The sequence below is a fragment of the Cottoperca gobio genome, chromosome 22, assembly GCF_900634415.1.
Source record: "Cottoperca gobio chromosome 22, fCotGob3.1, whole genome shotgun sequence".
NCBI classification, from domain to species: domain Eukaryota; kingdom Metazoa; phylum Chordata; class Actinopteri; order Perciformes; family Bovichtidae; genus Cottoperca; species Cottoperca gobio.
The window spans coordinates 9,372,063-9,395,647 of record NC_041376.1 but is presented as its reverse complement, the minus strand read 5'-3'; the positions used below and the strand labels follow the sequence as shown (position 1 = coordinate 9,395,647).

The window sequence follows — 23,585 nt, the reverse complement described above, 5'->3', positions numbered from 1 at the left end:
CGGTGACTATAATGAGTGTGGGATGTTTGCTGGTTTGCAAATGAGCCAGTCATTCATTCTCTGTGCGAGCGCACATGCTGGCAAGTCAGCTTTTCATTCAACCAACTAGCAATGTCCTCTTCACTAAGAGAGCAGCTTGAAGTAATCAAAGCGTGAAATGACATCCAAAGCTGTGGATTGGGTAAGTGCTGTTTGAAAAAGAGGCTGGCATCAGAAGGGGGTAGCCAGAGGAGGTCTATGTGACATGTTGTCATTACCAGGGCACCGTATTTTATTTTTTAGCACTTTCGATTTAAAGGAAGACGGGGCGATATTTACAGTTGGACCAGGGTCTAACTTTGCCAGATTTGTTACTCTAGAGATTGCCCAAAGTGAGTCGGCACACACAAGAGGAGGAGAAAATCAATGTGGACTAAAACTAGGCCTGCTTACTGTATTATTCATGGTTGAATGACGGGAATAGCCGCCAGTCTGAATAAACACTAACATTTATTGACACACAGGTGGGTTGGGTTGTTTGTCTTTCTTCAGCCAAATAGATGACTGGTAGATTGCCTTTAGATACCATAAAAACACAATCTGTAGCTAAAATGACACACCTTGATGGCAAACATTGGCCAGTGATGACTTAGATGTTGTTTGCTCTTAGTTTGCTTTTGGTTTAGCTCGTGACAGTAGCATCAGGACGTTCTCACAGCCTTTTGTTTTAGGTTCTCCTGCTGGATTATTTGTTAAGGATTCTCATTTTTACTCCCAATTGGGTTCCTCCCTTAAACAATACCAGGCGTGATGATGATAATGGAACAAAAGAGACCGGCTCCTGTCATTACAGGCTCCTGTGTTATGTGTGTGTGTGTGTGTGTGCGTTCACGTATACAAAACCCCCTAATATTCGCTTCCATATGCTATTTGATATGATTTAGGCTAATGCTGCAGATGATTTGCCGCTACATCTGTTAGTCGTGTAGACTAAAGGACCTACATACTTAAGGCAATATCCTTCCTCTCTCTCTCTCTCTCTCTCATTAATCATGCAGGATCCATAGATAATGGATGGTGCTCATGGTGTCTGTAGCCTTTCACTGCTTACTGGCCAGACGGATCTGTTAACATGACCTATATAAATGGGCGGGCCATTGTGCCTTGGGACATGCATCACTGAGCGTGACATCAGACGAACATGAAGGGTGCTTTGTGGATGAGTGTTCATTTCCCCTTTAACTGTACTTAGTGTAATGTTTTTGTTTAATTAGTCCTGTGTTGGCTATGCATTTCCGGCTTCCTTCTTTAGTGCCAAATCAGCCCTTTAAATACTAGTAACTTAGAAAGGGTTTAAAAACAAATGTGCACGCTTCACAGTCACTCACCATGTTTGACCACAAATGTGAGCTGATGTCATTGCATACTCGTATTGGTCTAGTGTGTGTTATGTCTGTGTGTGTGTAAAATTTGCATTTTAAAGAGAGGGCTGACTCAGGGCATCGAGAAATAAAGCTGGAAGCTTTTAGTGTGTGTGTGTGTGTGTGTGTGTGTGTGTGTGTGTGTGTGTGTGTGTGTGTGTGTGTGTGTGTGTGTGTGTGTGTGTGTGTGTGTGTGTGTGTGTGTGTGTGTGTGTGTGTGTGTGTGTGTGTGTGTGTGTGTGTGTGTGTGTGTGTGTGTGTGTGTGTGTGTGTGTGTGTGTGTGTGTGTGGTATGATGATGTGAGTGATTAATAGACCAGCCTCACAGGACACAGATCCCTAATAGCAAGACACATCCAACATTATCCCTGAGTCATCACTGTTTATGGGCTGGAAGGACATATGCAGACGTGTACACAAACACAACACTGTGTATTACCTACAGTAACGATGTCAGTGAGTGATAATTGAACACGACTGTCTACAGAGAGAGGTAGGCCATGATGGTAATCCAAAAGCCTTAAGATAATCAAATTTACAGGATAACAAGATCCAGTCAGATCAATAGGACATGATATATATGCGCTTCTCTTTTATCTTGCATGAGTGGAGATAAAGAATAGTCTTATTTTTGTTTTGCTTTAGGATGTTTCCTAACTGAGTGAAATGACCCGGAAGTATCTAAGTGGCAGCCATGAGTTTGTCGCTATTGTCATTTTTTTATGTGTTTATAAATAAAGCTGCTTAAAAAAAACCCTGTGTCGCATAGTTTGAGTGCAGTCGGATTGTCTTAGTACCGCGGTTGTCTCTTCTTAAGTCCTTATTAAGTCTGCTTTACATCTTTCCTCGACCTCATGACGTTTTTTCCACTCAGGTCAAAGAAAAGTGGTGAGGAAAAGATATAAAGGACGTAATTTTTTTGACTATTTGGCCTCAGCCAAAGTGTTAATCAAACAGAGAGGTTTCCATTGTCCTCCCCTCGATGGATCCAGTCAATCTCACCATTGTCTGGAGTAAAGCCTCTTTGCTGTGCCATTTGGAGACATTAGGAGATGAAACAAGGTCTCAACCCGGCTTTATAGGACCTGTCGGACACAGTTTATACAAATGTAACACAATAATACATACGGTAATAAAAAAGATTGATAATAATGCAATGGTATTGTTGCAAACCATAACAATCGTATAGATGGCCGTCTTAGTACCAACAGACTTTACCTGAACAAGTATCGTTTGTTTGTTTGTTAGAGTTAACATAAATTGATCAAAGCAATGTTGTATACAACGTGTTATGGCGTATGAGTGCAACATGTTTGCCTTATTAGTACAGTTACTGTCGATGGAATAAAAACAATTTAAAAAGGGATTTCTTGTGATCTTAAAAGCAACGACCTTGAGAAAGAAATATGTAGATGTGAAACAAGTTAGCTTGCTAACTAGCTAGTTAGACACTAGTTGGTTACAACGAATACATGCCTGTTTTACATTGCAGTGTTTCCCTTACCATTGTCTTGTTAAGGTGTTTTTTTTTTTTCCTTTCTGGATTTCTATTTTTTTTATATTCACAACTCACTTTTCACATTGAACAGGTGATCTTCTATTAAATAAAGTCAACATTTATGTTATTTATCAAATTCATGTGCACAGTGTCAGTGTTTGCAGCATTATTTTTCACATTCACTCCTCCGCTGTTTTGCGAAGGGCGGGGCTACAGCCCTACAGTCAGAGACAGAGCGGAGGAAAGGAGACGAGGGAACTACAAATAAAACCTCACCTCACCCCCACAGAAGTAAACCTAGGGCAACCATGCATTGTATGTACATTTGTAACCTGTGTCACTCTGGATCATTACTGTATGTTTGTGGAATTTATATTTTATTAGCAATGTAATTCTCAGTGATTTATATTCACACTTTGGGGGATTATTAAGAAATAATTTTTGGGATAGAGACGTTTTATGCTACTTTCAAGCAACGTCAGCGCCGCTGCTCCTCACGGAGAATGACTTAAAGTTACCATAGATCGCCCTCAGTCGCCGTTCTAATCTGTCAAAATGACGGACGGCCTTCAGATTTTTCCGTTATTCTTTTAAAAAAGAATGAATGACCTAAAATATTCGGTTAACGTGACCTCTGTTTCACGGTGCACCATATGTAGCGTCGCTCTTCTTTAGACCCGTGTGGTTCCCTCTCTCTGATCACATTGTGTTTCTTTATCTGTCTTAAAATTGCTCTAATCCCAGAACTCGGCATGGCACGAGCCATCAGTCTTTTTGGATTCATCTGTAACCTTATTTTGTGTCCCTGTGTGCAGGTTAACTTTGTGGCATGTCAGCTGTTTGCTCTGCTGATGGCTGTGTGGTTTCGGATCTACCTCCACCCCAGTAAGACCAGTCCCTTCATCAGACATGTGGTGGCCACGCTGCTGGGCTTCTACTTGGCTCTCTTCTGCTTTGGCTGGTGAGTAACTCCTCTGTTTATCCCGCAGCTCTTTTTCTTATCGTTGTCTTTTTACACTCTGCTCCTTCCTTCCTCCTGTAATATTATTTTAGTGGGATCCTTTTCCTGCGGACTGTGGCCATGTACCAATTTCATGCTATTGTAAATACATTACAATGCTGCGGGATTGTTTGAGAGGATGTTGTTAATCTCATGGTTCGGGTATTGGTTTATAAAGTGTCATGTAATGTTATGTAATAAAAGGGAAATGTTATATTATGAAGTGCAATGAAGTGTCAACTGCTTCAGTTATTGATTTCATAAAAAATTTCCAGCATGTGAATGTACTTGTAAATAGTTATGCCAAACATTTGGCTGCTTCCACCTTCACAAATATGTTAGTATACTGAATATTTTTGAGTTTTGAAGTGTTTGTCAGATATAAAGAGCAATTTCAAGACGTAAAACCACATTGTACTCTTGTATATCATAATTGCCATTTTCTTTACAGTTTCGTGTTTATTCATTTTTTTAAATGGGTAGATAATTGATAATGAAAACAATCTTCTTCTTTTTTTACATGTAGGTGTACCCTTTTTAGTTTGAGCAAAAGCGAGCGACACACCCCCTTGGCAAAACACAACAGATTTTGTGCACTGTATAAAGGTCGCTGATATATAATCATCAAACGAAAGGCTAAATCTGAAGAGACTGAATAGTAAATGCCATAATTGCTCTCAATTTGGTCTTCCAGAATGGACTAATGTCGACGAAACCCCCCCCCCCCCCCCCCTCCCCCGTCTTGCTAGCATTAGCTAACATGCTATATGTGTGACCTCTGTGCTTTACATGTGTAGGACCAACAGCTGGTGAGAGCTCCTGTTGATTGGATTTAGATGCTAAACTGACTTCACATTGTGTAACGTGCGAATGATTAGGCAGCGAACTGCACTGTGAGTTGCAGTGAATATTGCATATTCATAATGTCACAATAAATCCTTTTCTTTTTTTTCTTTTTCTTTCTTTTTTTTTCTCCCTTTTTTTAATTAAATGGTTTGATTAATATGTTCAGTAAAACATTTTTAAATTGAAACAGAATTATGACTTCACAAATTGGGGAATTGTGTCATTTAATGTGAATTTAATGAACTGCTTAATACTGCTATAAATTTCAGTGTTAATTATTCATTAACCAGTAATCACTTACACAGTCTGAAATGGCTCACAGACATTATTCATACATTTTTATCTACATTTGGTTTAATCATCTGTGGAGATGGGATATATACAGTACTGAACAACATGAAGTCATAGTCGTAATATAGTTTTAAGTAGGGCAACAATGATTATTTTCATAATCGATTTATGTTTATTTATGCGTTTCATTCATTGTCAAAGGATCACTACATTGAGTTTGCTGTTTCTTCCTCGCCCTACACCCTTTTCCTCGTTCCCTACTTGTCTGCCACCCTCCTCCCTCTCCCCTCTCTTTTGTGCCGCCCTCTCTCTGCCCTGCCTCTCGTCATTCTCCCTGACCCCGTCCTCATTCACTCCATCCCCACCAAGCAAATGGGTCGATCAGGCAGTAACGGATATCCAATTATAAAGCTATTGCCCTGTAATAGACAACCCACTGTACCTCTGGCAGAGTACCTCTCAAAGTGTGTGTGTGTGTGTGTGTGTGTGTGTGTGTGTGCGTGTGCGTGTGCGTGCGTGCGTGTTATTGAACCGCAAACCTCTGAAACATTAGCCAGACATCCTGCTAGTGGAAAAATGCTAACCTAGGTGAAATGTTACCTGGTCATTGTATAAAAGGAGGTGAGGTTTTGTTTCATCACCTCGCCGGCAGACGGTTTGTGTACATTATGCAACTGACACTGAGCTGCGGTTGGTTCATGTTGTTTGTTGTGGCTGGGAGCGGTGCTGTAGTAGAAACTAATTCCTGAACCAGAAGCAAGCCATAAGCATTTGTTTCCTTTCACGTGTTTGATTTAAAAGAATCTTCGCTGCGATATGTTATGCTGCCAATTTTGTGTAGTTTAAAGGTAAATGTTTACAATGCCTTTTATCCTTACCCCATTATTATGAATCTGCATTTAACTTGAGATACAAGATAGCAGTGGAGATGTCAATATTACCCATCTGCTCATCCATAGGGTAAATTATGTTACTGAAAGATCGTAGACTAGTTTCTGCAATCAGAACGTGTCACCAGATGTACAAGTATAAAGAATAAGGAACTGAAAAAGACGACACAAGTATTCACTGAGCTGTGAATGGGGGCTTGTTTATTTGACAACAAAACAAGTAGTGTGAAAAGATTCTTTGCATCATAAATAAAAGGGACACAGTGTTCTTCTTGTACAGACAAAACCCAAGCCCATTACAACAAATCCCATGCGTTTAAATGTCAGAGTAACAAATTGCGGAACCATAAAAATTATTATTTAAGCAGTTCAGGACCTTTTGTGATGGACCTGCTAACTTGATATCTTATCTTCTTGAAAAATACCATTCATCTTAACATCCTGTTTGTCCAAATGGAAACAATCAGTGAGTGTGTCTCTGTGATATCCTGCCAAAGAGATTTATGTACCACCGCAATCGAAAGTGCACAAGCTACTTTAAATGTCTATAAGCAGGTATATACTGTTTCTTGTGCTTGGCGGCGCAGTGCTCCAAGCGAAGTATCTTATCTCGGACACCTATTAGAGGAATAAAAGCGTTCTTATCGCTTCAATTTCTGATTTTACAATACCAAACCGTGTAATGATGCAGAGGTTGAAATGAGAGATTCGAGAAGACCGATGTAATTACGTGATAAACTTCTCAAGCCGAGTAAGGTCACGGTAACTTCGAGCCATGCACATGATGTTAATTGTTTATAGGATCCCAAACAGATTCTGCAAGTGCAGCTTGCTTGTGTGAAATGCATGAATGCATCTATGCACACACTTGCATATGCACCCTTTACACACACACACACACACACACACTATACACACACAATATTTTAAGCTTTCGTTGCACTCTCACTGTTCTTTCTCAGAGGGCACCTGGCTGCAGCCCTAGAGGATCTGCTGCAGAGAGTTGGTTTATTTTAGGACATATTCCCTCCCTGTCAGACGCACAAGCTTGTCTTTGAATGTCACTGGAGAAAACAATTGAGCAGCTGAAACATTTCCCCTGTCATAGGGGACTGAGCTCATTTTAGCTTTTGTAGACATGCTAACAGATCATGTTTGTTTGATACAGGCTAACTAGTCAGAAGTTAACACTGTCTTTTTAGATGTTTGTTTCCTCTCCCTTCATCCCATATCACTGCATTCTTAACTATTTTAATTTGTCGCGCAGTTCTTTTAATTCGCCCAGCTTGTGCTCCCTTGTTCCCCGCCAACCCCTGATGCCCTTGCCCTCTTTGTTGACTCACTACTAACACAGTGTGGCATATCTCCTCTCCTGGAGGGCCTGACGTCTGTAGCATCACACACTGTGCCCTTCAAAGACCCATCTGGTAGCTGTTGAACTGTGTGTTTGTACGTGCGTGCGCCTATGTTTCACAGGAGGGGGAGAGAGGTGGACATAAGTCAGCGATAGATCGACACACGCACATTAATGCTCAAGTCACTGTAATGGTGCGATGTGAGGAATCTTGCAGCTGGAAGGCACGGGAATCGAATAAGAACATAGTGTGATGTTGATCGTCACTGTCCTGCCCCGTGACTGCAGATGACACATCAGTGGTTGCACAGGTCTGGCTTCACATGGCTGATGGTGTGACTGTGGTTTCATAATGCTGTTATTTCCTCATGGCTGTACGGGATGACAAATCAGGATGTGGATAGTAATACAAAGAGCAAATAAAGACTAAGATTGTCAAGTATAAGGCAGGTGTGTGTTAGAAATAATATGTTTTCCCAGTAAAGGACAAACCAAGAAAATGTTAAAAGTGGAATATGAGATCAATAACATAATTCATGTCTCTCCGCAGGTATTCCCTCCATTTCCTGGTGCAGAGTGGTCTGTCCTACAGTATCATGGTCTTCGCTGGTTTGGAGCACATGCATAAGTAAGTGCACAAATGAAATGCAAAATTTGATTTAATAATCGACAAGGTTATTTGGCCTCGTGGTTCCTCATCCCACAGAACTGTAGAACTCCTCATCTTTTCCCTCATTTATAAACCTTGAAAGGGCAAATGGAAGCATGACAAAGACATTTGCCAAAGCCAGTAAACCAAAATCTCGTCATAAATTTTAAATGATATGAATGTAAATGCCGAGCTAGCTATGGACCGATCTTGTATTGTGCGTCATCATTCATGTTTATTTGAGGCATTCCAGCCTGGGCCACAATGACTATGATTCTTCCCTCTGTGACCATGCCTCATCCACACACACACACACACACACACACACACACACACACACACACACACACACACATTGCCCAAAATGTTGTTGTTTTGTATACCAGAATTCAAGGTTATAAGTGCAGGTGTGAACAGTAGATGTTCCGTCTGGGGAGAGCACTTAAAATAGATGGTAACAAAATATCAATCACAAGAGCGACCGCCCTCTGAAAGAAAGGACTCAAAACCCAATGGCCGTGACCTAACTCACAGGAAGGAGCGTTTTTAATTCAAAAGTCATCTCGCATTACTACGGGAAGGTTATCCCTCGACAAACAGCGCTAGTGTGCTTCTAGCCTTGGGTTCTGTGCTTTTGTGTATGGGGATAGATAAGCTGCTCCCTCTTTACTGTAGCTCGTATGAAAAAAAACAAAAAACTCTGGCTGTCGCCCAAGCCAAACCAACACACCTCCATCGCACTCGGAGATAAAGTTCACTAAGCCACCCCCCCCCCTCTTTCGGATGAAGGTGCAGCTCAGGACCAGAAAGGAACCACAGAGGCAGGACGCTCTGACATGTTTGTGCTAGAAGAGGCCGGTGAACCTATCACCTCAGGTGAAATATCAATGCAGCAGGTTGGGATTTTTGTGGTGCCGTGTGCTTTTGGCATCGCGGTGTCTAACCCAAGGCCTCTGCTCTTTGATCTACACTTGAGTTGGTAAACACGGCAAATATTTCAAGACGTTATATGCATATGTGTTCGTATATACAGGAATGTGAGTTACCTTTTACACTATACAGTTTTATTTTCCTGATTTTTTTTTTTATTGTCTGTCTTTTGTTTATTTGAATGTTCACTTTAAAAGAAAAAGAGGGAACCACCACTGTAAGCCCGAGATATAAACTGTCTAAATGTTGGTCTACTCTCTCAATAAAAGTAGAATTGTCAAATTCATCTAGACGTAGAAGTAGGCCTATGGTGAAACTCTCACCTTGCCCTACCACCTTCTCAGGAATATTATGTGTCCCTTTTTTAATCCTGCATTTGTTCCTCGTGTCCTTTTCTTTCAAAACTAATCTTGATAATTAGATTGTCGCTTTCTCTCTTCCTCTGTTTTCTTTTTTGTTGTTGTCCCTTTTCTTAGTACTTTATCGCTCATCTCCCAGTAAGCCATCCCTTCTCTTTATGTATGTACACACTGTAACATTTGCTGATGATAATACTGCTGAGAAGAGAAAGAATGAATCGGTGCAATGCTGAATATGTACACTTAGTAACACCGTCTACTGTGAAACTTGCTCGCTGCACGTTAAGAACATGTCCTGAACAGCAGCACTGTGGCAGGACTTGTGTTCTCTATTTGTTGTATTCCCACTCAGATACCCGGCCCTTGGGGGGGTAAGTGTAGAGTGAGTGCAGTGTGACAGCTTTATGGAGTTGCTAAAAGCTCTTTTTTTTTTTGTTGGACTGTGGGAAGGGCTGTGAATGTGAACTCAGCTTAGTGTGGTTCTAAACTGACCACTTTGTTCAGCAGCGAGGCATCAAATTTCATGCTATTCTACTCTTGTGCAGCTCTGGATCTCTTGCCTCTCCCCTAGAAGTGCGGCCGAACTAAAAGTTTGGTATAGTTTAGCTTTGTGCGGTGAGAGAGTACCCTGCAGAAAATCAGTAAACAGATTCCTGTAACATAATACAAAATAATCTCACCCCGCTTGATGCACATGAACACGCCTCCCCATCCGCAGACGGAATGTACAATTGTGGCGAGCTGCACTTTAGCCGTTCTCCGGTTTGGATTCGCTGCCACTCTCTTTGACAGTTTGTCTGTTGGATGCGGTGAGCAGACAGGGAATGTTCTAGAGGCGCTTACCTACTGAACACAGGACTGCCTGCTGGTTGACAGCAAGGAGAGCGAGAACTGTAAAATCGTTTCATATGGTGTTACCAAAGAAGAAGGCTGTGACAGTAATGCCCTTTTTTTTCATTTAATACCATAACGCAATTCTAATAACTCATCAGACAAGACGTGCGATCAAGCTTGATGTAAATGAAGTCTATAAAGTGATCATTGTAGCTCTGGTGCTTTATTTTCTTAAAGGAGGATTTCTATTGGTTGACGCAAATTTACAGAATGGCAGGTTGGTATTTTCCTAGGTCAGTTGTTTTCGCACCGCCTCGCCAAAAGTCTACTGGTTGTAACCAGTTTCGTCAAAGAGTTTGTTTAAAAAGAGGTCAAACTGAACAATAATTCACAAGAAATAAAGCAGAAAAAACAAACACAATTATGTGTAGTGGAAATGAGTTATTAATTCTCTTTCTTCTTTCCTATCCTGTTAATCATCTTGTGACCTCTTGTTTGGGCGCTGACCTACAGTTTGGTAACCAAAGTTAAAGCAAACAGTGCTATAGTATCCACGTATGTCTGTTTGTTACCTGAGGGAGTGGGGGTGGACTGAATTTGACCGGAGGAGGGAAGTGCAATGCTGACAGTTGAGATGTCTCCGCCTAGATATTTACCCAGCATCCCAGGCCCACTCCCAACCTAGCGAGTCAAGAACACTACATCAGCAGGGCAAACACTTTGCAGCCCAGAAGCACTGAACTTTAGCAAGGCGGGGTTGTCTACCTACTCATGAACTTACGGATACACTCAGGAGGGTCCCGGGTTAAGGGTGAAATGAGAAAATTGTCTTCTATCCGTAACATAAGCACGGACCATTCAATTGGAATTTTAGTTTTGGTGTGAAGGCGTGACTGTGAACCTGACGGGGATAAGTACGCAAATTACCAATTCACAGTCACATGCTGAACAGATGGAAATTTCCTCTGAATCTGTGTATGCATTAGTGTGAGCATTAAGTGTGCCTCGAGGCATTTAAGGAGAGGTCTTGGAGTCTTCAGACATTTATTTATAGCCAGGTTTTTTTCTTAAATTTTCCTTGCTCCATGAGCAGTGCGTATCCATACCTGCGGCTCCTGTGTGGCTGCTCGTCTACGCGTTGACCTGCCGACCGCTGTCCCACAGTGGGAGTCCGGCCTACTTTTAGTCCCGGGCTCCATCCGATGCCTAGAGTGGAAATGAAACACCCCCCTCTGAGCTGTGAATTACACAAACACAAATCAGAGGAGGATAAAGACAGGATCCCTGGTGGGCCTGCTGCAAATATAGCTGCTGCAGCACATATTGCTCATATCCTCTCATAACTGCAGCTGCGTGCTTCTAGTAGAGAAAGCTGATCTTGGTGAAATAGCGTCGTTGCTAAGGATTGACAATGTTCAGTAGTACGTCATATAGTCTGGTGTTGAGCATATTTGTGTTAAAGCTAGTAAAATATCTGCCAGATGTATAATGTATGTTGTTTTTAATGCAAAACTCTTTTTTACCTTATCTTGACCTGATGGTTTGCAGCAGGTTATTGTCATTTGCTTCAAGAAAATGGCAACCGTGTTGAAAGCAAGTGTAACAGGACAACATGTCTTACTTTATAGGCAGGACTTTAGTTCAGTGTTTCTTTGTACAGTGTATAATACAGCAGAGAATAACTTGTGTAGTCCAGTGACTAGTACCGTAAATACGATTTGATAGGGAATTTGTGAAAGTCAACTTCCGTGGACTTTTGTTGAAGGGTTGGGCCGATTGGCTGACAAGTCATCGACCACTGAGCCGTGATTTTAAAAGCACGACAAATTGTACGTTGCATGCCAAGTGTGGGTTGAGTACAAACACAGAACTCTCAGAGCACGTAACAGGATTGTATTATAATGATCTCCTCTTCACATCTCTGCCTTCTCTGAGGGTTATGTGATTGGTAGTAGTGTGAGTGGTCTATTTTGTTTTGTTTCTATAAATGCTTGGCAGCAGAGATCAGATGATGTCTTGGCTGCGACTTGGACTGCTGCTGCAGATACAGTAGGATCTCAGAATCAAGAAGTCCCGCTGTGTCTTATCAGCAATGCAGCTTCGCTCTAGCTAGCGTGTTGTATTCCTTAACAGAGCAGCACAATCCTCTTATTATTGACAGCAGAGGAATGCTAGCTAGCTAGTTCTGACTTGGGCTGACTCTGCAACAGCTTTGTACAACAGGCTTTAGTGCTGCTCTGTCTTTGCTCTTCTGTTGAAAGCTTGTGTTGTCCTCTGTCTTCAACCACTGACCCTGACACATTATTGGAGCCTCCTCTCCTCTTTTGTCCATTTTTTGACCCCCCCTTCCTGTCCCATTCATAGCTCTGTCCTGGTGCAGAGGCCACTGTCTTTTGTACTTTACTGGGGGGGGGGGGGGGAGTCCTTGTTCTGCCACAGATATGAGAACAAAGGGATGGAGTTAAACTGAGGTTAAACGTTCACAATATGTGCATTAAGATGCCCTGCCTGAAAAGAATGTTGAGAATGTTAGAAAATATGCATTTCATAAATGTTTTTGGCTTTTGAACGCAACATTTCTGTATTTCTGCAACAAAGCAAATCCCCTACATAGTGCTGTGTGATTACTTAATTCTCTAATCTCTCTTCTTCCTTTTCTTGCACAGATACTGCTTCATCGTGACACTTGGTTATCTGATATTATGTCAGATCACGCGAGTCTACGTGTTTGACTATGGCATGTACTCTGCAGACTTTACAGGGTAAGACCACAGAGCTCTTTATAATCGTTTTGGTTCTTAATGAAAATCCTCCATTGGTCTTGATTTTAAATGCTATATGGAATACAAAGCAAAAACAAAAACAGAAGTTACCGGTAAGAGTCGGGGGAATATATTTAGATATGACTCAACCAGTCTGAGCCAGACCGCAACAAGAGCGTGTCATACTGCTGTGTCCGCAGGAGGACGTCGATAGCGACGTGGTTGGTTCCCACTCCTCCAGACTGTCTGACAATTCAAGCAGACAACCTGCACACCCTGCATGGTGGGGGTTGTTAGTTGCTAAGCAACCCAATGCAAACCTATACTGCCTCTGCGAGGGCAGAGATTTCACTCTTTCAACTACCTTGTCTGCAATCCCTTCGTCTTTATGGAAAATGTCAAATTCACGTTTTCCTAAAAGTCAGCGTGAACCTTAAAAGCCAAATGTGGTTTGTTGCACAGGGAAATATCTGGCATGATGCTTGTTTTTGACTCTGTTGATTAACATGATTCTGCCACCAGCTGTGTTCATATATGAAATGAGTCAAGAACCTGTACTTGCTGATGAACAGAAAGAGTGTGCTTATCTAAAAGCAGGTTAAAGCATATGAGAGCACTGTACAATGTTATTTGATAGACAATGGCTTTATTAAGTCACGAGAAAGAGGGCTGAGTAGCATAGGACTGCATTATGGCTAAAGAATAGAGAACAGGAAGTTAAATGTATTGTGCAATTATCCTGGAGGAAACTTCCTATTGTGGGTATATAGACATATAAAGCCATTACTTACGTGTTGCCACCAACACTTTCAAATGGGCTAGCAGTTTAGCACGATAACGTCCTGTAAACTAACAATAATAATAATTGTTAATAAAAGTTGAACTAAACACTGTGATGGGTGCTTGTAAGTGGTTTTGAAATTCTCATCATTAACATGGCCTTTTTCCGTTTGATGCTCTTCATCAGGCCCATGATGGTTATAACACAGAAGATTACCAGCCTGGCATTTGAAATACACGATGGTAAGACGAGCATCAAAGTGTCTCTTAAAGCATGTGTGTTTTCAGTTTTTGTGTGTGTGTGTGTGTCGTCTGTGATTTCTTTTCTTTTTTTTGAAAGAAGTGAAAATGGTTCAGTTCTCTTTTGAGTTTCCAAACGGATCACATGGCCACGTTTCCGAGCCAGTAGGCAGTTCTGACAATGGACTAGTGAACCAGACAGCAACACAGTTATGTAATGGAGAAATGGCAAAATGTGCCCCCCATTTCTCTCTCTGCCTCTCTCTCTAACAGCTTAATGGCTGACTTTAAACACCATTTGAACTTGCCTGCAAACTGTTGACATTGGCTATTATAGCTTTAACCCTGCACAATGTAAACAGTGTATGTTGTAAAAAAAAAAAAAAGACAGAAGAAAAAAATAGGGATTGATGCCGGGGTTAAAACAAACGTGTTACGTGTGATCAAGTATCAGAAAGGCTTAGAGATTGAGAGGATGACGAAAGTCACTCAAAGCTTTTTAGTTCCCACTTGGAGACTTCAGTCCCCTCAGGATATTCTAGACTGAACACAATCATCGGTCTTATAGCAGTTTGTGTATTGATGTGTGTGTCGGTGGGTGCATGCATGTGTAGGCAGTGTAGAGTAGTGTTTTCAATTCTGTTCAGGTCACTGATTCTCCTCGCAACTGTGAGTCTAATGAGAAGATAAGACTGTAATACCCTTCCTCAGAGAACCGTCACACCCTGATACCTGCCTGCTGATTATACACACACACACACACACACACACTGCACAGTAGTTTGCCATATATTTGTTTGCCATACAGTAAAATACTTGCGCTCACATTCCAGTAGTTATTAAAGGCAAAGTGAAGCAGCTTCACAATTCATCTTTTTCATTCAGTTTATTTGGTTCAGAGGTTTTAAGTGTGGCCTTGGTACTAAGCAAAGCCTTGCACCATGAGCCATACACTCAACCTGTACATGTACCCCCATGCTGCCAAAGCTGACCATAAGTGTTCAGTCTAATACGTTGCAAAGCTGCAGGTCTTCATAAACAAAAAGCAGACTGATTTTAATTCAAATTTCCCCAGACATTAAGCCCAAATAATAGACTTTTACTAACCTTCTCAATAACGATAGTAACTGCTCTCAGGATGTCTGGCCAAGTGTAATATGACCTTAGAGTATTTATCAGTAAGCAGTCGATGCAATTGCTTAATTTCCTCCGTTTGCTCTGTATGAATGGCCCTGTTTACATTACAGGGCCATTCACACATGTCCTTCCTGGCCTCTGAGCCAATGTGTTGCAATGACGGGTGCCCCTGGCAATGGGTAGGTTTGATTGCAAACCTTGAGAGTCAGCACTTGTCATTACTATGAATGTCATACACTGCTGTTACTATTGAATGAAACAGACTTTTCAGAGCATGCTTCGCAGGTGTACATGTACGTGACTGAAATCTATTTTTATCAAAGTGACATGTTTCTCCTTGCGTCTGTCTGTAGGTTTGACCAAGCGAGAGGGGCAGCTGACTCCCAGTCAGAAATACCTAGCTATCAGGTATGTGACTCAGGTATGTTTTTACTGCCTCAGACAATGGGTTCATTCAATCAAGCTGAATTTAAAAAGTTGACATGGTCCTAAAATAATTAATGAACTCAGTCTGAAAGGAACTACTATATATTTTTTAAATAAAGACGTCATTGCTCTCTGCATAGGATATCACCACACTGCCTCTCTTTCAGGCTCTCTCTCGTGTTGTCAAGCAGTTGTTAGGCACTCGGTATCTAGCAAACCACACATTCACTGCTCTCATGTGAACTGTATTGTAGGAATGCCCTACGCTCTATCTGTCCTGCTTTACAACCGCAGATTCCTTTCCCTCACGGTTACTATTGGAGATGGTAGTACGGCTGAGCTGCAGAAACAACGTATAAAGCAGGATTTGAGTGGGGAGATGAGTTGCTACTGTAAGCTAGCAGGGAGTTAATATGTGATGACCTAGCTGAGCAGAACAGAGATAAGGGACAGAGCACAGAGCAGGACTGACATCTTGACACAATCTTTGCAAAAAAAACTGTTAAGCACAGCTTGGAAATACACATAAAATGCACTTATCATAGGCTGAGCCAGTGTATCACCAAGGTCCCAGATATGAGGCAACAAACCTTTTTGTTTCATAAACCTTCGCTGGGCTACTATGAGTCAGCTGCTTCCTCTGAGATGGCTACTGGGAAGGTGATGAATTAGCAGTCGAAACAAGAGCTCCTGTTCGGGCTGTTAGATCGCTACCTCGCCCTGCAGATAAAAGTCAGCGAGGAAGAGAAAGAGACCACAAAAGCTTCAGAGTCGGTCAAGGCCCTCCCTCTTGTCCTGGACAATTCAATAGAGTAGACCGTACTGGTTTCTCAGCAGTGGACAGGAAGCCATCTCTACATCTGGTATTTTGTCATCCATTTTTTAAAATAAATGTTCTAATCCATTTCCCCACCCCCCCTCTTATATGTCTGCTCTTGTCTCTTCTCTGTTGCCCCTTAAGGCGGATGCCCAGCTTGTTGGAGTACTTGAGCTACAACTGTAACTTCATGGGCATCCTGGCAGGGCCCTCCTGCTCTTACAACGACTACATGGCCTTCATCGAAGGCACGTGCTACCAGCCGCGCCACCAGGAGAACGCCAACGGCAAGGAGAACGGGAAGTACAAGCAGAGCGAACCCTCACCCAAGGTACAAGTGCATGCATCATGTGGCGTCTGCAAACAGCTTAAAAGTAGACTTGCATTTTGTGCTGAGGTGGCTGAAAACATTCAAAAAATGATCCAAATTTTGGTTAATGTTTGGGGAGGAAAAAAGACCCAAACACTAGTGGAGCCGTTCTAAGGTGTGCAGGGTTATTAGAAGGCGCTTGGTTCCTTTTAGAGGAACGGAAACTGAGACAGTATTGACAAACGAATGACGCAAATGTCTAAACCTCAAGGTTATTTGTGTTTGCTTGCTGCATAATGCGTTCATAATTTAATTATGTGATGTGAAATGTGAGTGTGTAACAGAGAGGTACACAGACGTCGCTGAATAGAAAACACTTGAGTTAACCTCGAGTCAACTGACTTCTGAAGTATCAACGTCTCCTAATGTGGTCATTGTTGTTTTGGAATATAATATGATGTAATGGATTTTGAACTGGGCTGCTGTATCCCGCTCTACCTCTCTCACCTCCACTCAGAATGATGTCATCTCCAAGCTGTGTACATGTGCCATCTCGCTGGCCATCTATCTGTCGCTGTGCAAGCTGCTCCCGGTGGAGCACTCCATAGACGATGACTTTGTCAGCTCCACCCCCTTCCATCTTCAGGTCATCTACCTTTACCTGGCCATGCTGGCTCTGAGGCCAAAGTACTACTTTGTCTGGACACTTGGTGAGTTTGATGTGACTTTAGAGAGTGCAAAAAGTATGTGGGTGGCCTTTGTGTATCTCTGTCTTCTTCTGTCAATAATGAACTTAGACTGAACACTTAAACTGATGCCAATTTTATACATAGTTTTACTGCTTGTGTTTCTGTTCACTACTACTGCTCATTTAAGTGTTATGAACTCAATGAACTGTTCTTGGCTCAGAGAATGTTGTATGTCAGTATGTTGTGTTGCAGCATAAAAAACAAAGTCGTATTTAACAGCATCTCTTTACATAACAGTGCCATCTAGTGCTCAGGTGGAAACTGCAGCTCTTCCTTCTTACCAATGACAAATACATGTGATGTCAGATCTCCATCTGTTTCTGTCGTTGCTTCACAAACAAATGTATTCTAAGGAGACGGCGCTGCTGTCATCCTTTTACTGCTGCAGTAACATTTGTACCTTTCTCTTGCAGCTGATGCTATCAACAACGCAGCTGGATTTGGCTTCAATGGATACAACAAAGATGGCTCCACCCGGTGGGACCTAATATCAAACCTCAGAATTCTGGACATTGAGGTTAGGCTCTTTTTATGAGAGGTGTTATATCCACATAAAGTCGTTTTTCAACTAAAGCCTAATGTTGATTTGTTTTGGGTCCAATTTCAGTTTGCCACCAGTTTCAAGATGTTCCTAGACAACTGGAATATCCAGACGGCTCTTTGGCTCAAAAGGTAAAAGCATTCAGGTTGCAATGCTGTACCGTGCTCAGTTTGCGAGAGGGTTGCCGTAATGTACGATGCTTATCTGCACATCTCAAGTCTAGCATTTAGATTTTTAATCATACTTGACTGAAACACGTACACACTTATCAAAAATAATTCAGTTCATTTATTTATCATTTTTTATTCTCTGAAATCATATCATTCATTACAGTTTTGTATGATTACATAATAACATAGGAATAAATACATCATAAATAGATAATACATGAAATAGTAAAAGAAAATAAGGTTAATAATTAAAATAAATAACCAATTGGGTTTGCAGCAAATAATTATATTCTAATTCCAAAAACAAACCGATGACTTATATTGCAGTCCATAATGTGATCACATTTGATGACAACTACTATACTTTAGTCTCTTTTCTTCAAAGGTAAGCCGGTGGCTTTCTTTTAGTTCGACTTGAATTGTTTTTACCAAATGTGTGTCCTGTATGTCTTCTCCCCAGGGTGTGCTATGAGCGCTGTCACATCAACCCCATGGCTGCCACCTTCCTGCTGTCGGCCATGTGGCACGGGGTGTACCCCGGGTACTACCTGACCTTCCTCACTGGCATTGCCATGACCATGGCCGCACGTGCAGTGAGTACACATACAATACCCATTGTTGGAGTTTTTCCTAGCCAGATTCAGCCAGATAGATAACTCTGGAGTGGTACATTATGCTCTTGCAGTTTAGGAATCAACCACATTGAGAGTCATTATAGACTTTTTGTCTAAGAGCTCTTTAGATTTACCACTGCTACTTAGCAGAACCACAAACACAGAACAAATACCCTTTATGGAGAGTATGGGGATAATAAAGTATCCTAGTATACCACTATACCTCATGTTCAAGTGTGAGGCCATTACCACTAATCTGTGCTAAGCCAGACCTCTTTCCTCTAGTCTTGTGAAAGAAGGAGACAAGAGGATATTTATGTAGAGACAGTGGAGTGACGCTACAGGGGAGATAATCTACTCGGAAAGGGTTGATTAACTGAAACGCCCGCACAGTAAATTTGTTGTGCAGGTGAGTTCCTGCATGGACTTTATTCTTCTTTGTCTAAAGGAGGACTGACCCAGTTACACTATGAAACTACTGGCCACTGCCCACACAGACATGCTCAGAGATAGATTTCTCTGAAGAGTTATGAGATGGAAAAAGACACAGAGAAAGAGGGGAGGGGGGAGATGAGCAGATTATAGGCAGAACTAGGCAGTAATGCCTGCTGTCATTAAAGAGTTCAGGAACTAGGCCAATTGGTTAAATTCAAGTTTAGTCAGTTGTACAGTAAAATGAGTGGGATGCAATTTAACGTTTACAGATTCGTTCACTTGAGAATAATGTTGGGAAGTTTAACTCACGGGATGTTTTTCTTCTCTTCCAGGTAAGGCACAACATCAGACCACACTTCCTAGTCTCTGACTCGTACAAGCGCATCTATGATGTCATCACGTGGGCGTGGACTCAGGTTGCCATCAGTTACACAGTGGCACCATTTGTCCTACTCGCTGTGGGGCGCTCACTCAAATTCTACAGGTTTGTGCATTTGATTGAATAGTGTGTTGGTGTTGATCCAATATTGTTAAATAAATGTTAAAGTAAGTTTGCTTTTTGATTGTTATATTATGCATGTAAATGAAGTTACCGGCCATATCACTTCTCTTTCATTAGCCGGCTTCCCTCTTGTTAGGGTGCAACAGTTAATTAGCCACTCATCCCTAACTATGACTAATTATGATGCGTATTATAGCGTTGTCAATTGCACCACCTTTCTCAAAGCTATTATGCTAGTGTACAGCTGTTTATAGAGTAACAACATATTTAGCAGATATAATGTTTAACATGATCACCATTGTAGTTTAGTGTGTTAGCATGCTAATGTTTGCTAATTAGCACTTAACACAAAAATGGCGACCTCATGGTGGCACTAGAGGAAAAGTCAGGGGATCACCAAAGTCTTTAGGATTCATCCTCTGGGGATCATGAATGTCTGCACAAAATGTTCGGGCGATTTCATCCAACGGCTGTTACGATGTTCTTCTCCAACTAGTACTTATGATAAACTGTGTTGAGATCATTTTTGGGATGTCTCTGCAGGTCCTGGTACTACTGCTTACATCTCCTCTGCCTCCTGGTGGTACTGGCCCTCCCTGTCAAATCGAGACGCCGGCAGGCCAAAGAGCAGCAGGACGGCCTACAGGACAACCAGACAGACCACAACAGCACAGACAACAACTGCAACCAGAAAGACAAAGCCACATGAGGCTCAGGACAGTGACGCTCAGTCCCTCTTCAGCAGCAGAAACCCTGAGAGGAACTAGAAACCACTGAGAGCTGGAGTGTGGCGAGTCTGTTTACCTGACAAAGAACCAAATATCGGACGCTCTGAGAATCCTAACAGACAGAAAAACACAAGTCAATGTTCTGTCAAAACTTCCCGTAGCAAGGATGACAGCAATCACAGTTTCTGACATGGATGAGAGACCAGGATGTAAACTAATGAGAGATAGTGGTTACTTTACATTACATTAGTGGAAATGAAGACTTCCAAGCTGCCTTAAACCCTCTATGTACTCTGCTGGTGAAAATAACAGTTGGATGGCACGCTGCATGAACCTAAATGCAGCTTCACCATTGTGGTGTCAGGTTATACAAACAGATTAGATGTGCAGTATGTGGAGGGTTTTTGTCATTGTCTGGATGCAAGCCTCTGTTAGGTGGAAACAGAAAATGTGTTCATGTAAAAGAAACATAACCTTTATCATCAGCTGCCAACTTCAAACAGGCCTTAGGATCCTCAAAACATTGTTTGATTTAAAAAAAAAAATCTTTATTGGAGAAGAATTCACATTGTACGTGTTTTGTATTTAGATGTTTGTGGCAACACTCTTCAACTCCATTCTCAATGTTTTTTTTTTTTTTTTTTTTTTTGGGATGAATTGACTGACATAGAGAGTCCCAAAGTGGAATTCAGATCTCGTCCGTCTCCAGCAGTGGAAAGTCTAAAAGAGGCACTCAAGAGTTACTAAATGGATTTCTGTTTGTTTTTATAATTTTCATATCTGCTGCTTTTTTGGCAAACTTGACTCATCAGATAAATGTGTGTGCGTGTGTGTGTGTTGATCTTTACCCTTTTGTGATTTCAATATTTTCTTTAAGGATTTCTGACCTTGTTTCAGGGGTGTGGTTTATACTTTCTTTTTTCATGTGATCATATTTTTCATACAACAGATTTACTCTGTGTTCACATGTCTTGCCTCTGTAACACAAGTATCCAAAACTATTTAATTAATGTAAGTCCTAAATAATAAAATTGTATCATTTGGGAAACTCAGTGGATTGTTAACATCACCGTTGAACACTTGCAAGGTTTAATTAATTGTCTTAAATCCTACAAATATAACAAATCTAGTCGGATTACCACATCCATTGAAGACTTATTTAATTACCTAAATGTTTTGTAGCCATAATTATTACAAGCCAATTCAATACATTTAATAATAAAAAAAAAAAAAAGGTTTCCAAATTGATGCACAGTACATAAAAGCACATATTGTGTTCAGGCTGCAAACTATGTAAGTGCAATTGACATTTGTCTGAGGAAATCTGATACGGTTATTTATGTATGTGACATAATAATATTGTACAACATTTCAAAGACAGACCAGCTGTTGTGGTAAATGTTCTTATTTCATATTGTGTGCACTTATGTTAGAATAGGAGATGTTTCAGGGTGCATTTACTGTAGGGTAAAAGAGACACACTGGTTCCTCACGTTGTTTTGGTTCACGGCTCACCTTAAGCCTTTTTGAAATCCTATTTACTCTTTATAACATGCAGCAGTTTAAACAGCCACCCCTGTGATACATTTTGTATCATTATACATTTTTATGGATTTAGTTGAGGAATTGTGGTGCAGAGGAGGCAACCTGAAAGGCACCTCACTGTTGTTTAGACATTCACAAGACACATTTTTACATATCTGTTAGCAGGAAACGTTTTGAGAATTTCAAGCCCACAATATCCTGAAGTCGTACTTTTTTTTTTTTCATCTAATTGTCAGTAATTTGAGTTGGTTTGGTGCATTTGCGTTATGTAAAATTATAACAAAGCAGCAGAGGTGAGCTTTTTCATTTATTTTAAAGATTTTCTAACATTTGCATATTCCTGCCATAACTGTGTGTGTACCAGTATTCATGTGATCCGTACATGTTGATGTGGTCTCATGTAAACTATATTTGTAGCCTGGGCCCTGCGTAGGCGAGCGTGGCCCACCTAAGGGAAAGGGATGTCATTCTACAAACATAGCGATTATTGCACTGCATGGCCACCCAAACCAGCAGATCAATGCAAACGGCTCCATATGTCCAAAGTGCCAAATCATGAATGGCGCGTTTTTGTTTTTGTGTGTATGTGAGCATGCGTGCCTGCGCGTGCGTTTGTGTGTGCAAATGTGTTCATGTAGTATGTGCGTTTGTGCGCCTGTGTAACATAACGGTTATTTTTGTGTCAGAAGGAAATTTATTGAAAGATTTGTATAACAGTACATTAAAATTCTGATTTATGTGGCAAAATAAAGAGAAATTATTTTTAAACACTAAAACTCAAAATATATGTCTATTTTTCTTGTCTGATAATGGAGATTAACTTGAGCAGTAACACTGATGTTACAATGTTAGCATTTGGTCCAGGGCATGCTCAACAACACACTATGTCCCTGAATTGTTGTTGCTTTTTACGATGACGTTTTACACTGCAGGTATATTGACTTGTCTTAGCAGGAAAAGCACAGGTGAAACTAATTCCATTAACAATGGTTCTACTCCATCAAGTGTCCCAGTAAGTCATTACAGTCAGTCAACATGCACAACACCAAAGACCTGGAATTAGCTCTCCCGAATTTCACACAGTCGTTATTAATTTGTTAATCACACCTTCGCTTTTCCTGCTATGATTATATCGCTTCAAGCTGCTGAAATGTTACAATACAAAATATATTTTAAAGAAATTTAACAAAGTCACTGCAATGCTGTTTACCTATGATGCTGAAATGTTCAATGGGTATTTAAAGGGGTCATGTCACAATATACTGTCCTGTATGGCACCACTGGAAATTGGTGCGATAGGATTTTTTCACACAGGACATATTTGACGTTCACTATAGGAAAAGTACAGGTGTAAATGATCATCATTAATGTAATCGGTAACACCTGTGCTTTTCCTGCGATTACAAGTCAAAATGTGTGCTGTGAAAAAGGCCTATGTTGCTCAAGTGTTATGATGAAACTTGATGAAATTTGTTTAACGTTATTCAAAAATATTTTAAATGTTATGTGTTTTACACCACTACCACAATGACATCCCAGTACAATAAGGTCAAATTACTTAGTGTCAAACACAAATCAACTTTTATCAAGGTGTATGTCATTCATGTCTGTATGCAGTTGTCTGACATGCCCAAAGAATGGGCACTCACACTAGAAACCTTTTTTTTTTTGGATATGCCCTCCCTTGGTTAGCACCTTATATTGTAAAAGAAAACAGTAGAGGTGTGTGTGTGTGTGTGTGTGTGTGTGTGTGTGTGTGTGTGTGTGTGTGTGTGTGT

General features: G+C 41.1%; 1 protein-coding gene across 1 annotated transcript in view; it reads left to right on the top strand.

The window, feature by feature from the left end:
- The window catches only part of mboat2a (membrane bound O-acyltransferase domain containing 2a), a 40,669-nt gene extending 18,086 nt beyond the window's left edge, over positions 1-22,583 (top strand). Inside the window, exons 2-13 of the mRNA XM_029460559.1 lie at positions 3,714-3,859; positions 7,830-7,907; positions 12,718-12,813; positions 13,781-13,836; positions 15,324-15,378; positions 16,358-16,544; positions 17,041-17,233; positions 17,686-17,789; positions 17,880-17,944; positions 18,444-18,576; positions 19,365-19,516; positions 20,078-22,583. Coding sequence (XP_029316419.1) covers positions 3,714-3,859; positions 7,830-7,907; positions 12,718-12,813; positions 13,781-13,836; positions 15,324-15,378; positions 16,358-16,544; positions 17,041-17,233; positions 17,686-17,789; positions 17,880-17,944; positions 18,444-18,576; positions 19,365-19,516; positions 20,078-20,243 — 1,431 coding nt within the window. The 3' untranslated portion in view covers positions 20,244-22,583. The remainder of the gene's footprint in view (positions 1-3,713; positions 3,860-7,829; positions 7,908-12,717; positions 12,814-13,780; positions 13,837-15,323; positions 15,379-16,357; positions 16,545-17,040; positions 17,234-17,685; positions 17,790-17,879; positions 17,945-18,443; positions 18,577-19,364; positions 19,517-20,077) is intronic.
- Positions 22,584-23,585: the final 1,002 nt, after the last annotated feature.